The sequence below is a fragment of the Berghia stephanieae genome, chromosome 4, assembly GCF_034508935.2.
Source record: "Berghia stephanieae isolate SIO BIC M18660-M18661 chromosome 4, UCSD_Bste_1.3, whole genome shotgun sequence".
In the NCBI taxonomy this organism is placed as follows: Eukaryota; Metazoa; Mollusca; class Gastropoda; order Nudibranchia; family Aeolidiidae; genus Berghia; species Berghia stephanieae.
The window spans coordinates 22,758,905-22,773,807 of record NC_088363.1 but is presented as its reverse complement, the minus strand read 5'-3'; the positions used below and the strand labels follow the sequence as shown (position 1 = coordinate 22,773,807).

The window sequence follows — 14,903 nt, the reverse complement described above, 5'->3', positions numbered from 1 at the left end:
GATAGTGATGCTGATGTGGTGGTGGTTGTAGTAGTAGTGGTAGTGATGATGATGTGGTTGTGGTGGTTGTAGTAGTAGTTGTAATGGTGATGATATAGTGGTAGTGGTGGTTGCAGTAGTAGTGGTAATGGTAATGATATGGTGGTAGTGGTGGTTATAGTAGTAGTGGTAATGGTAATGATATGGTGGTGGTTGTAGTAGTAGTGGTCGTGATGACGATGTGGTTGTGGTGGTTGTAGTAGTAGTGGTAGTGATGCTATTGTGGTGGTGGTTGTAGTTGAGGTAGTGATGTGGTGGTGGTTGTGGTAGTGGTGGTAATGATGATGATATGGTGGTGGTGGTTGCAGTAGTAGTGGTAGTGATGACGATGTGGTTGTGGTGATTGTAGTAGTGGTAGTGATGATGATGTGCTGGTGGTGGTGTAGTAGTAGTGGTAGTGATAATGATGTGGGGCTGGTGGTTGTAGTAGTAGTGTTAGTGATGATATTGTGGTGGTGGTTGTAGTAGTAGATGATGTGGTGGTTGGAAAACACATTACAGGTTATTATAATACATGATTACACACATTCTCTAACTTCATTTTTTGACAGCTTCGTTGTGCCATAAATATACGCAACAGTTCTGAAACATTTTATTGTGGATTTTGATATTGTTTGTTGTTTTTCTTGTGTCGTTATGTTGACATAGATACCGAATGAATGGTAATTACTACATTCTCAGCCAACAACAAAATGGCGCTGAATGCTTTCATTGGTGGACACTTTTTAGGCTTCGTACGTATTCTCATTCGTTTAATTCTATGACATACACAGATTGACTGCATCAAGAATCATGGTACTAATAGCCTATGAAATTATTTCATGTTAGTGACCGTATCTTTGCAGCAATAGAGTTGTTCAGCGACGCTTCGAAAGTATTTTTTGTTTACAACATGGCGTCCGAAAGTAAAAGAAAGACAAATAAGCAGTCAACTATAACGTTTACTCTCCCTTTATCATGTCAGATATGTTTAGGAAAGGCAAGTATAACATTTAAAAGTTAGAGACAATTTCCCTAATCGCGGCCATTCCTGACCCACCGGCCGACAGAGTTGAAACCACAATTTCTAATGACAATGGCTAAATTATTGGCAATGGAAAATGTAATAGCCTATGTGGTGAAGAAAGCGCTGCCTGGATCCTTGGGAAGGCCTTCCGTAAGCTCCCCGAACTAAGGGAAACAACCCAAGTATCCCTTTAACTAACCCTAAGAAAAAATAAAACCTGGTACCTTTAACTAACCCTAATACTAATTATGAATAACAAACACCCTAGGCCTAGGACCTTTGCCTTAATAAGCCTTAAGCCTTAAGTTTAAGAAGAAGAGCTAATTAACTCTAAAAACTAATAATACTAATATAAATAAAAATCCTAGGACTGCTTTGCACTACATTTCAATACTTCAACGACTAAATGGCGGCGGAAAACCAAAACAAACAATGGTCATATTAGCAAATTTTAAATTTTCACAAATCTATCAAGGTTTGTTCTAGAGTTTTTAAAAAGTTTCTATTATACGAATCGAAAGAGATGCTAGACAGAGGAGCTTACGGAATTTCTCCCGATTCTTGATATTATTATTGTAGTTAATTAAAATAAAAAAAGCTTCCCAATAAACAGTTACTGAATTTACTTTATTCAAAATCTATATACAACAGTCGATTTTGTTTGAATTTTTCACTCCTTGAAATTCTCATGTTCTTTGAATTTGAAAAGGGCTGTCCTTATTTGGACCCCTGGATGCCAATAATCTGGTTATTATTCGCCCCTTCCCCCCCCCCCCCCCCCCCCCCCCCCCGTTATCCCTGGACTCCCTGAGTAGCGCTGGTGGTACGGTCTCAGAGGGAAAAAGTGCATGTGGTAGGTTCTCTGTGGATATTAGCGCTGGGGAAATTAAGTTTGTGTCACACCTTCAAGCCTGCTTGGGCAAAAATAATATGGTCGTTTACAAATTACTCACAGTGTAATGAAGGAAGTTGACTTATCTCTGCTCTTTGTTATTGCATTTCAACTGCTATTTGTGTGATAATATGCTCTCACAATATTTCTCAATCTGACTATAAACATTAAAGGTTACTCATAGTTACTGTGATGGTATGATTGATCAAGTGTGTGTGGGTATTTATTTACGGTGAAAAAATTGCCTTTGTTAAAAATGTCAACCGGAGTGGAAAAGAGAGAGGAGGGGGTTCAAATGAGGACTTCGTTTGAATAGAACACCTACTTTGATTGGACTTGAATGTTGCTAATGTTTGGGTAATGGGTACTTATGTGTAAAAAAAAAAACCCAAATCGCTTTGATCTTATTGAAACCTATATCGTTGAATATAGGGCTTTTCAACACAATTCTAATGATACCAATATTTTTAAACTCAGATAATCAGAAGAAAGGTTAAGTTAGTTAAAATAAAGGCAAAGGTTGAGAAATGTAAGACTATTTGCCTTTGTTTTGACGGATTTTGTGACATGAACTGTTGCAATTCTGGTAATGACAACCATTTTGATTTCAATTTTGTTCAGGGATCAATTTAGGGCTTAAATCTTAGCCTTGAATTTAATTTTATTAAAAAGTTTCGACTTGGGGCGAGGCAAGCTGATTTTTCGGGCTGATTTTTTTTTCTTGTATTTCTTTTTTTTTCTTGCTTTGTCTGGCACTGATTCATACTCAATATTTCAGATATTTTGATTTTTTTCTTAAGAGAGAATCTTTGTTGTCATCATCATTGATTACGGCCACATCATTTTGCCCTTGGGTACTTTTAGATGATTGTGCAAAATATGTACATCTGGTTGTAAGATTGATGGAGTGGAAAATATTTCAATGCAATAATTGATATTTTAATTCATGCTTGGCCATGCTGTTTAAATGGAGGCACCTGTAAAATAAACATTACTACTTCTTCCTTACCAATGTTTTAAAATATTGTTCCAATATGTTATAACATGTCTGTACAAGAATTGATCGTGTTGCTATTTTTGTGTCTCCTTATTTTAATAATTGATATTTCCATTGTGTCCAATATAGGTGAAGCAACCTGTTTTATGTCCCAATCATCATGTGTTCTGTCAACTTTGTATGGACATTTGGCTAGAGAAAAACAAGCAATGTCCCACATGTCGAGTGGACATTAATGACACCAATCCTGTCAAAAGTATTATTGGTAGGTAAACAGTTTCAGGTTAATTTGGTATATATTGTCAATTTTTGCTGGCCAAATATTAATTTTCGTAGTGTTTTTATGCACTTCCGTTGACGGTGTATCTTAACAGATTGTTTTTATACACCTCCGTCACGCATGCGCATTCCACCATATTCATTAGCGATATTGTGTTTCTGTATTTGGACATGGCGAAAGTTATATTGTGACATCTGTAGGATGTTTTTGTTAATAAATTTATATAAAAATAATAATAATTAAAAAAATCGAAATATAAAACCAGAAAATAGAAGTTGCATTGAAGGTAAAATAATGTTTTAGAAAGACCTTTTTAAATGTGATGAACAGTCAGGTGGCTCCATAGCGCAGTGGACAAGCTGTCAGACTCCAACCTTGAAAGTACCGTGTTCGATTCCCATTGTTGACTTTTTTTTTTTTTATTTACTTTGTTTTTGTTTGCTTTTTTTTCTTTCTTTTTTTTTTTTTTTTTCAAAAACTTTTTATCATGTTTTTAAAAAACTTCGATTTTAATTTTCTAAAATTATTTATTTATTTGAGATCAGTATTTGTGTGCCATGTTTCTTTTTACTTTTGATTTTTTAAATTATTGTTATTATTCTTTAATTTATTATCATTGTACATCGGTAATCACTAAGCAGCGTGCTAAACTACAATCTAAAACTATTTAAACCTCATGGACGTATGCAGCAACATTTTCATTAATTTACCATCACCGCCAACGGAGGTGCATAAAAACGGTGCGTTTTTGTACACCTCCAACGGAGGTGTATAAAAATGCCACCATTAATTTTTTCCCTTCAGATCTTAAAATGTTGTATTAAAATTAAAATGGATTCTTCGCCCAAAATTGATATTTTACTTCATATATTGTAAAGCATTTGACACTATCAATTCATATAAATAATGGTGAAAATTTAGGATTTTGGTTTGAGAATTTTTTTTCAGAGCCATAAAGCCCATGAGCCGGAGTTTATTCCAGTTTCTAAAGCGTGAAACAGACAATGGCAATTCCTTGCTACCTTTGGATCAGATTTTAGTCTATCACAGAATACTTTCCAACAGATTAGCAAACCTAGTTACCCAATGACTGCTGGGCCGAGAGGTTATTTTAAGCTATTGCTCATCACATTGTCTCTTTTTTCAAATATCTTTATTTCTGTTACATTACTCTATGTTGAAATCGATGGGGGCTGCCTGATGCCTGGGATTGTAAAAATACTAATAACAAAACAGCGGAAATGGAGGGGCTTTCGATGGAAATAATAGACACAATGGATATTTCGGGTACAAACTCTTTGTCAGCAAAACAATAAACAAAGGAATGATGAAAACAAATAAAACAAAATGTAGTGAGAGTTAAAGCATTTGTATTCCTGGGTGGTTGGAGTATTAATGAACAGTAGCATGACGTCAGTGTACACTAGATCCTGAGCATTGTTCATCAATTATAAGACTTTGTGGAGATTCACGGTATTCCTGTATTGGTGATATACACATATTTTTATTAGTTTATTTAGTCTTTTATTATTTATTTATGTATTTACTTCAGGGGCAACAGGACTGGTGGATAAGGCATTGCACTTACTCTGGAAAGAACTGGGTTTGAGCCACACTGAAGGCATCTGGATTTTATCCTAACACAAAAAAACCCAAACTATTGCTCATTTTTTGGCGCTGCACAGGGCCCATATTTGGCCATCTTGGTCATTTCTCAGTACATTCCAAAGAAAAATTTCACTTAGGATGAATTAAAGAAATTTAAATTTATTTTATATCTATCTGGTTTGATAATTATATTTGTTTATATTAAAAAATACAAAAAAAAAAAACTGTTTGCTTCATTAAATTTAAGACCTTTCATTTCTCTCTCCTTGTGCTTTACATTTCGTAATGTCAGCCTGTTTTAATTCGCTCAATATTTTTTATTTATCCAGGGGGCCAGTTAGAAGATGAAGATGTGAAGAAGCAAAGCTCAGCTGAATTACGGAGGGCAAGATTTGAATTATTGTACAAAGAATATGAAGATCAATTTGATCAGATGAGAAAAGAGTCCATTATCCTTAAAACTGAGAACAACATTCTTCTGGCTCAGTTGCAAGATGCAGAGGACAAAAGGGATACAGGGAATGATACAGAGGCAAAAGGATCTTCCTCAGGGAAGAATGAGCCAAATCTACTCATGTTGACAAAGAATCTTCAAGAAGCTCAAACGTTATATGCAGGAATAAAAGAAGAAATGAAACAGCTCAAACAGGTAAATCATTGATCAATTGTATTGACTGTTGAAATTCATTGTCTTAATTGTGTCAAAAATCTTGACGAGACTTTATCAATTGTTTTTTCTGTGTGTTTGTTTGCATCTTTTTTCTTTTGTTTAGGGCTTAAACATGTTTATCACAGTTTTGCAAATTAAACGACTTCTGTACTTATAATTACTATTATCTAAGACCCTGCCTAACTTTTCTCCACATGTTTATTGGAGTGAAAGCTAACCTTTGGAGAAAAAATATCACATTGTCATCAACTCTCAGCAAGCCTTACTCAACATGAAAAAGTAAATAATCAATACCCATCAAGACACACAGAAATATTTACCGCCGTGCAGTGCAATAATCAAACAACAAACCAAGCAAACAATATTCATGCACACAGACACACACACACACACACACACACAGACACATACAGTGGAAGTACACACAAACCACAACTTCGTTTGTAGAGAAAATTCTACACCAGAATTCTACAGATTGAGTTTACATCTGATATGGATATCATAAATCTGGATAAGTTGCGATAAGTTTCAATAATGTATGGAGATTCAATGGCAAATGATACTTTAGAAATACATACCAATTAATTTTTTTTAAAAAAGAGCCATTGTATTGTTTAAAAAAAAATTCACATGTGGATTATAACTGACGTTTACTTGCTTGCAGATCTGATAACCCAAATTATTATGGGCCATTGTTGTAATGGAAATCCTCTCAAACCAATACAAAATATTGTTCATTACAACAACAAGCCCATAATTGTGTTCGGCTATCAGACCTGCAAATATGTTAACTTCGAGTTTGATCTACTATTCACGGTAGAAAATTTAATGGATTTTTACAGATTTCTATACTCTTTCAAAATTAACATGTGTTATTGTTACAGGGAATGTAATGTAAGCTTTGCACTAGTTTACTTATAATGAGGTTTATTTATTTTGAGTTGGATAAATATAAAAGACAATTAATCTGACAGTGCAAGAGAGGGACATTCCCACTGTGAGACAGATTCATACTTTCATCTCTTCCTAGATAAACAACCCTCTGAGACGAGATTTTGTTTAATCAGGCCATCTAATAAGTCGTTACTGATATAAATAATCTAAATAGTTGCTGCTTATTTGCTGGTGAAACCAGTGGTATACATGTATAATGATCAATAATCTGATGCGTTAATTGTTTTCATCATCATTATTATTATTATTATTATTATTATTATTACAGTAGAACATGAAAGTAACGTACTCGGAAATAGCGAGAACTCTGAAATAGCGAGTAAAATCTAAATCCCCGTTTTTTCCCTTATTTGAGTCAATAAAATTAGCATGAAAGTAGCGAGTATGAAAAAGAGGTCAACTCGAAATAACGAGCATTTCCTGCCCCAGCCTAGGACTGCGAACGAAGTAAAGCAAAACAAGAGACAATGGCAATTTAAATATTTTTAGCCTAGCCTCTTTTCTTTTCTTATTTTTCGTTACGAGTAATATTACATAGTAGCCTAGTCTGTAGTAGTACATAATAGGCGAAACAAATTTGGGGGGGGTTGGGTTTGTGTGCGTGTGTGTGTATTGGGGGTGGGGGTCAATTATTCACCTAATGTGGTGCCACGCGACGCGCGAGGTAAGCAGATGTCAACATGCCTCATTTCGCAGCATCGGTCAGCGAGTAGCATCGTTAACGAACGACACGATCAGCGAGAAAGGGGAGTTTGGAACCATTATTTCAATGGGTCAGTGATTGAGTGATGCGCTTACTTACCTCATCAAACATGCCGACAGCATACAAACACTCGCGCGCAACGCACACGCACACGCACACACACTTCTATGTTCTTGTTTTTTTTTCTAGTCATGATTTTACTTGAAAATAAAAACAAAAAACAACAAAAAACCAAGCATTCTGCCACTTCTGTGAAGAAATTGAAATAGGGGCGACGGCTTTTACTCGAATTACACACTGAGGGGAATAACCAGCAATATTATAACCTTTCCTGGCAACTCGGGAATAGCGAGAACTCGGAAATAGCGAGTAATCAGGAGTGGACCCGTCGAACTCGCTATTTCCGAGTTCTACTGTATTATTATTATTATTATTATTATTATTATTATTAGTATTATTATTATTATTTTATTATTATTATTATTATTATTATTATTTTATTATTATTATATTATTATTATTATTATTATTATTATTATTATTATTATTATTATTATTATTATTGTTATTATTATTATTGTTCTTCTTCTTCTTCTTCTCTTCTTCTTCTTCTTCTTCTTCTTCTTTTTCTTCTTCTTCTTCTTCTTCTTCTTCTTTTTTCTCTTCTTATATTATTATTATTATTATTATATTATTATTATTATTATTATTATTATATTATTATTATTATTATTATTATTATTATTATTATTTTTATTTTTTTTTTTTTTTTATTTATTTATTTTTTTAAAAATTATTATTGTTGTTGTTGATATTATTACCATTTTGAATCCTGCAAGTTATGATTAGATTTAAACAAAACACAATAAATTTAATCAAAAATTATTTTACTTTTGCAGCTATTGTGATAAGTCACAGGAGCAATTAACTCCATAGATCATCATTTCTGAGTGATTTTATTTTAAAAATCTTTTATTTATTTTTCAGGAGAATTCCAAACTGAAGGATGAAAATGTCAACTTGACGAGGGAAAATGAAACCTTGAGGCTGGAGATTGCACAGAGATCACCTAAAAAGTATAGCATTCCATTGTTTTTTACATTTTTTTAAATGGAACTTTTTTATTTTCATATAAACGAATATTTTTATATAGTTGCTTACCTCCTATAAAATAGACTCAAGAGGTTTTACAGTACATTTACAAGCTTACGTTTAAAATCAACAGTAAAAAACGACAATACACTCAAAACATAACAACAAAAAATGGACTAATAATGTCTATTTTCTCCCTGAACGCAGAGAACTCTTTGCGTGGCATGCGGGTTACACATCTCTGCTAAGATGCATCTCTAGCCATTGATGTTTTATTTTTTCAACAGGTTTAAGATAAATATCTTATCTTCTATGCAAAAACCTGATTGTGTCATTCTGTGCAATGTGAAACATGAAAATCCAAGGGTGTGAATTGATACAGGACAAAAATCTAAAATATTGTATGTGATGATCGATTTTGCTTTTGCTTTATCTGGCAACTTTTCAGATTTTTGTCAGACATAGAGGGACATTTACAATGATCACATTTTGGTACATTTTGTAAATTTTAGCTGAACTGCATAAAGAAGATGTCTAGCTTCAATTATCCTTCATAGATCTCTTTGATTTCTTTACAATGTAATTCACTTGATTGTTAAATTCAAATCAAAGATTTGATTCAATAAAATAAAAACATTAAACAACATATATGTGAAATAATAGAATATTACTATTGTATAAAAACTGGAATTCTTTAAATAAGGCAGCGAACACAAAGGCAGTAGGCAGTGTCCCGTATCTTGAAGTTAATGAAGAAATTAAAGGGCTAAAATGATTAATGAAACCAATAAGAACTTTCAGTACCCTGGTATTTTCTTTCTCAATGAACAAAATACTGACTCGAATGTTGTTATCATTTAAAAAAATGAACTTCTTGAATTTCAAGGTAAAAAAAAAGAGTAAAAATGATTCGACTCGTGTAAAAGATACAACACAAAGTAAACGACGCTTCAGCCTTTAGCCTTCTTCAGGCATTTTTACTTTACTCCCTTTATTTTACTCTATTAATTTTTATTCCTTTATTTTACTCTAGTCATTTTTATTCCTTTATTTTACTCTAGTCATTTTTATTCCTTTATTTTACTCTAGTCATTTTTATTCCTTTATTTTACTCTATTAATTTTTATTCCTTTATTTTACTCTATCTTTTTCCTTATTTTACTCTAGTCATTTTATTCCTTTATTTTACTCTATTATTTTATTCCTTTATTTTACTCTATTAATTTTATTCCTTATTTTACTCTAGTCATTTTTATTCCTTTATTTTACTCTAGTCATTTTTATTCCTTTATTTTACTCTAGTCATTTTTATTCCTTTATTTTACTCTATTCATTTTTATTCCTTTATTTTACTCTATTAATTTTTATTCCTTTATTTTACTCTAGTCATTTTTATTCCTTTATTTTACTCTAGTCATTTTTATTCCTTTATTTTACTCTATTCATTTTTATTCCTTTATTTTACTCTAGTCATTTTTATTCCTTTATTTTACTCTAGTCATTTTTATTCCTTTATTTTACTCTAGTCATTTTTATTCCTTTATTTTACTCTAGTCATTTTTATTCCTTTATTTTACTCTAGTCATTTTTATTCCTTTATTTTACTCTAGTCATTTTTACTCCCTTTGTTTTACTCTAGTCATTTTTATTCCTTTATTTTACTCTTCATTCTGGATTCTTGAATTTCTAGCCTTTAAAAAAAATTTAAAAACAAAACAATTCTGACAAGAGCTGAGTTAATAAATTTTTTTTTTAATTCTTAGATTAATCATTAACCTGTTTGCTCGGATACATAGAGATGTCAAAAAATGACTTGTTTGCTTATAATTTTGGAAACCTATCAAGGGATTCTCCTTTACACAGATGTTTTCAGGGTTTTTAAAAACTCTTTTTCCCAGAGTTTTCATCATGAACACGAAGAAGATTTTTTAAATTTTAAGTCCACAACTAATTCCATCCCTTTCTTCTTTTCAGATTTGGGCGTTACACAGTGGCAACCTTAGAGACCAAATTGTCAGAGTATGAGAAGGAAATTCGTCAGTTAAAGAGAGCTCTTGAGAGAAGTGATGAATACGTTGAAGACCTTGAAAAACAGATTGAGAAGCTGTCAAACTCAAGACATGAGCAATATGATCAGAAATTAAGTGGGAATAAAAAGATGGCTAGTTCCAAAGAACTCGCATATTCAGAGAGGAATGGTCATGCTTATGCTAATGGCACAGAACAGTCAACATCAGATTCTGATGAGCATGGAGACAGGAAAATAACAGCGACCTCTTGTCACAAAGAAACTCCATTGTCTCAAGACCGAGAGTCAGCAAGGAGAATTTTGTTTTCTCTTTGTGCGGAGAATGGAAATACAATGAGTCAGAGATCAGGAGGTGGTAATTCAAAAGCTGAAGCAGAGCTTGGTGAGGACACAGAGCATGTTAAATATCCTGAGTCTATTATGAAAAATGGGGGTGGAGGGGAAGGTTCTCACAGACATGGTAATGCTAACATTCCTGAGTTAAATGGAAAAATACCAAAGACTAAGAAGGTCCAATTCAACGTACCAAAATCAGCCAATTCTTCAGCGTCATTTGAGTTAGAAATGCCTAGCCCATATGGTAACAACAGACAATCATTACCAAATCAAAAAGAGATTAATAAAGACAATGTTGATGATAAGGGTGATGAGGTAGATGGATCTATTCCTCCAACAGATTTTGATACACATGTAGTTTCTTTGTTGAAAAAAGCAAATGGCTCAAATTATAGCAGCAACCACATTCCAGGGATAAAATTAACCAGCAGTGGAGATCTGATTTCCAAACACGAGACTTCAGGTCGAAATCCGATATCAAAGAAAGTCAGTACCAAGACAATTCACTACGAGGACAGTAATGACAGCAGTAGATTGAGTTTACCAGATTTTGACTCACCACGGAAATTGACATCATCTGATAGTGATGGATTATCAGACTCTCCCATAAAGTCAATATTGGCCGGCAGGGATGATCTGTTGGAGTTAGATGGCAATGATGATAGAATCAATGAAAAATATACAGACAATAAAACAGAATTAGATATTTCAATGACTCCTGAGATGAGCGACTGTTTACGTTTGCTGAATCAAGCAGAGCTTAAGCTTGAAATGCCACATAAGAATAGTTATTCGGACAGAGGTATGAATTTTCCATCCTCTTTAAAGTCTAATCCAGCTTCATTTCAAGTAACAAGTAGTCATAGTGGTCCTCCAACTGCTTATAACACTTCATTTAAACCCCAAAGCTTTTCGTCATCAGAAAGTATAAAAAGTTGGGAGCAAGAATTCTTTCGAGGTCTTCAAGCTAATCCATATAAGCCATACAAGTTCAATAACCCACCTTCCTCAATTCCTCCTGATAACAGTAAAGATTTGCATGATGGTTTCTCCTCGTTAAAGAAATCTCAATCTTCTCAACCTCACAGTAGTATTAGTCAATCTAACCCAAATACCTCAGCTTTATCAATAAACCCAGCTAACCAAAACTATTTGTCCTCTGTGGTTCCCTCCAATCTTCCTTACAATTCTAGTTCCAACATAAATGGTGGTGGCTCTGTCACTAAATCTAACTCTAACCCTTCGTTGTCTCATTTTGACAAATTCCAATCATTCACAAGCTCAATTCCAATTTCTCTCTCGTCCTCAGATTTTCCCTATAAAGGAGACAGTCCCAGTTCAAACTCAAATCCCTTAGACAGGCGTCTACGTGCCCCAACCCAACCACCAGGCCCATCCTCATCATCATTGGCTTCCAATTTATTTTCTTTATCAAAAAATCCATCAAATCATCCATCGTCTTCCTCTTCCAAAGATATCCACATTGGGTTGTATTCATCCACTCATGCCTTCAATCCATCCTCTAGTTCTAGTCATACAAATTACCGAAATCCACTTCCTCCATCTCTAAATAATTCCTCTCTTGAGTGGCCAGATTCTCCTGCTAGAAATTTTATACCATCAGATTTAACCATCGCTGGTAGTTCCAGTTCAAAAGACTTTCTAACACAAACTTCATCATTAAGAGACAGGAACAGATTTACTTCCCTTACTGGGTCAAGTTCTCCAAGAAATTTTCAAAGTCGAAGTAATCAGGACTATATGTTTGCATCAGCAAATAGCTCATTCTCATCTGATGTCAACAACAGTTCTTTCCTCCCGGAGCCAAAGAAAAGATTGTTTAATCTAGATGATGAACTTGATCTGCCTACAAGTAAAACAGCCAAAAAATAGTCAAATTTTGTTTTAGTCTTGCATCATTGGCATGATGCATCAAATATTCACATGCTGATTTGTTTATAAAATGGTTTATTTCACAGGTGGTGGTAAAATACCAATCCACATTTAATATAAACAAAAATATATTTGTAAATACTTCACTTAAATGGCGTGCATTTCTAACAGCCATTGTGTGGTGCTTTTATAACACCCCCCCCCCCCCCCCACCTCCACCAAAAAAAAAAGAAAAGACAAACAAAGTTCGCTGTAGATTTTTGTTTCCATCATGAAAAGGAAAATTAGTAAATTTTTTTTACAAATGATCTTTACTGCTGGGTCGACAACTCATGACAGGTCACTGATTTGAAATTATGCACATATTCATATATTCTTGGTGCAAGTGCAATAGTCTTTGTTCAATGTGCTTATTGGGCCCACAAAAAAATCCCCCAAAAAATTAGAGATCAATACAAATAAAAGCAGTTTAGATTTGGATTTGATGCGTAATATTGGTTTACACTCTTCGATAATATATTAATTCGTCCTTTTCCTCTAAGACATCCTAAACTTTGGACCTTCCCTTTAACACGTTTATTAAAATTAGTGTGGTACAGTGTGTATTTTCTGCACAGTCTTGCCGGCATTTTATTTTCTAAATCAAGTGCTTTTGTACAATGTTGTAATTGTATTTTTATTATTATAAGTCTTTTCCCAGTACTGCTGTGAATGCCATGTGCTTTGATGATTTTGTAAAGTTTGTATAAAATATTATTTAATGGGTAAATTGAGGCAGCAGCATCTACTCCACATGGATATTATTTTGCATGCATACTGTATGAATATTTGCAATCTTTCCTATTGGAAATGAGATCATGTGATCTGGTATTACAATAAATACCGGTTGAAACAAAATTTAATAGACTCTGTTAACAATTTTTTCAAAGATTCTTTATTTAATTAATGTCAGCGACTGAAAATCAAAAGATAATCAAAGTATGAGTGTTGCTTCGTGAAGAATATTATTTATTTATATTTTTATTAATGAGTTGTCTCCCTTGGGTCACAAAAAAGAGTGATGATACTTTGCTGTGAAATGCGGTCACAGTATTAATTAGCGTTCATGATTGGTACAAAGGTGCTTTCTGAGTATAATGTATGAAGTCAAAGACATTCAAATCAATTTAATTTTTAGAAAAAGAGGAATTCTGCCTTGTAAAAAATAAACGGGATGCGGTTCTTTACAGTGCAAAGCAGGTTATTATGAAGGTTTGCTCTTACTTACAGATTGTCAAGAGTTTGTTTGCAATATTAATAAAGCAAAAGCAAGGATTTTTAAGAGAGAAAGAAACCAATTTAAATTGTTTTAAGTTTATTATAATTTTTTTCCCTTTTTATTTTATTTGTTTAAACTTTTTCATTTTAACCGGTATTCATTGTAGAAATAACAGTCACATCTTATAACTTATACATCTCTTGTTAAAAAGGAGTTAACATATTCATCACCATCAACATCATTTCCATCATTATCACCACCACCACCATCATCATCATTATCGCGACCTTCATCATCATTATCACCATCACTCCCATCGCTATAATCATCAGCAATACCAAATTTTGTTTGATTAATAAACATTCATTTTGGTTAACTCTCATGGATACATGTGGAATATTGCAACAATAAAATCAGATTGTCATTCTAGAAATCAGCTTTAAAAAAACCGAAAAGATTGCTTACACATGACCAGATGTCTCTAGATTGTTATATACTGATGTGAATTGTCCAAGGATTTGTTTTTCTTGAAACGATTTGAAAATTTTGACATTCCACAGATCTTTTATCACCTCTTTCCTGATTTTATTTTGGCCAGTGCATTCTGTTTTATAGTGACTGATATTCGAATTGTTTTATCTGGAAATCAGATTACATTTTGATTTGATATAATAACAAACAACTTTGTTTCTTTATAAAATTGTTATCAAATGTTGTAAATGGAAATCTCTATAACTTCTGTTGTTACTTTTTATAAAAGCAACATTAGTTTTACTTTTTTTAAGGGCCGAATTTAGAGGCCAGATTATTGCCAAAGGTTAAATGGTACGGAGGGACCTTTACATGTACAAAAAAAAAAACAATTTTAATTTTTTAAATTAGTTAATTATTTCTTTTATTTTGCTGATTCTTAAGGTTTTATTCCAGAGCTTTGATTTTAAATTCCTCATCTTTTTCTTAAGTTTGACCAACATTTAGAGGTTGTGACTGGCATTTGCAGGCTTGTCCACTATTACAAAAAGAAAAAAGTCGAATTACGACAGTTTAGCTCCAATTTCAGAATAGAACTTCACGAGCATCTGTACGTCATTAACGCTTATTGATAATGACATTTGGTGCCAGACTGCATACTTTTAAGGCTTTTGA

The 14,903-nt window shown here is 33.2% G+C and overlaps 1 protein-coding gene across 2 annotated transcripts; it reads left to right on the top strand.

Moving 5' to 3' along the window:
- Positions 1 to 900: 900 nt before the first annotated feature.
- Positions 901 to 13,672, top strand: LOC144970245 (uncharacterized). Of its 2 annotated transcripts, XM_078909685.1 has the most exons (6): positions 929 to 1,018; positions 3,064 to 3,199; positions 5,152 to 5,471; positions 8,137 to 8,225; positions 10,216 to 11,408; positions 11,916 to 13,672. In XM_078909685.1, the coding sequence occupies exons 1-6, from the start codon at positions 932 to 934 to the stop codon at positions 12,497 to 12,499; spliced, it is 2,409 nt and encodes an 802-aa protein (XP_078765811.1). In that variant the 5' UTR covers positions 929 to 931; the 3' UTR covers positions 12,500 to 13,672. The 2 variants fall into 2 exon arrangements, with proteins under 2 accessions (XP_078765810.1, XP_078765811.1); XM_078909684.1 differs by having other exon boundaries at positions 901 to 1,018; positions 10,216 to 13,672.
- The last annotated feature ends 1,231 nt before the right edge of the window (positions 13,673 to 14,903 follow it).

Bases quoted from the DNA above. Each gene is read 5' to 3' on its own strand.
- LOC144970245 (XM_078909684.1), top strand. From the start codon at position 932: ATGGCGTCCGAAAGTAAAAGAAAGACAAATAAGCAGTCAACTATAACG. The intron at 1,019-3,063 runs GCAAGTATAACA...TGTCCAATATAG, and splicing joins GTCAGATATGTTTAGGAAAG to GTGAAGCAACCTGTTTTATG. The intron at 3,200-5,151 runs GTAGGTAAACAG...TTATTTATCCAG, and splicing joins TCCTGTCAAAAGTATTATTG to GGGGCCAGTTAGAAGATGAA.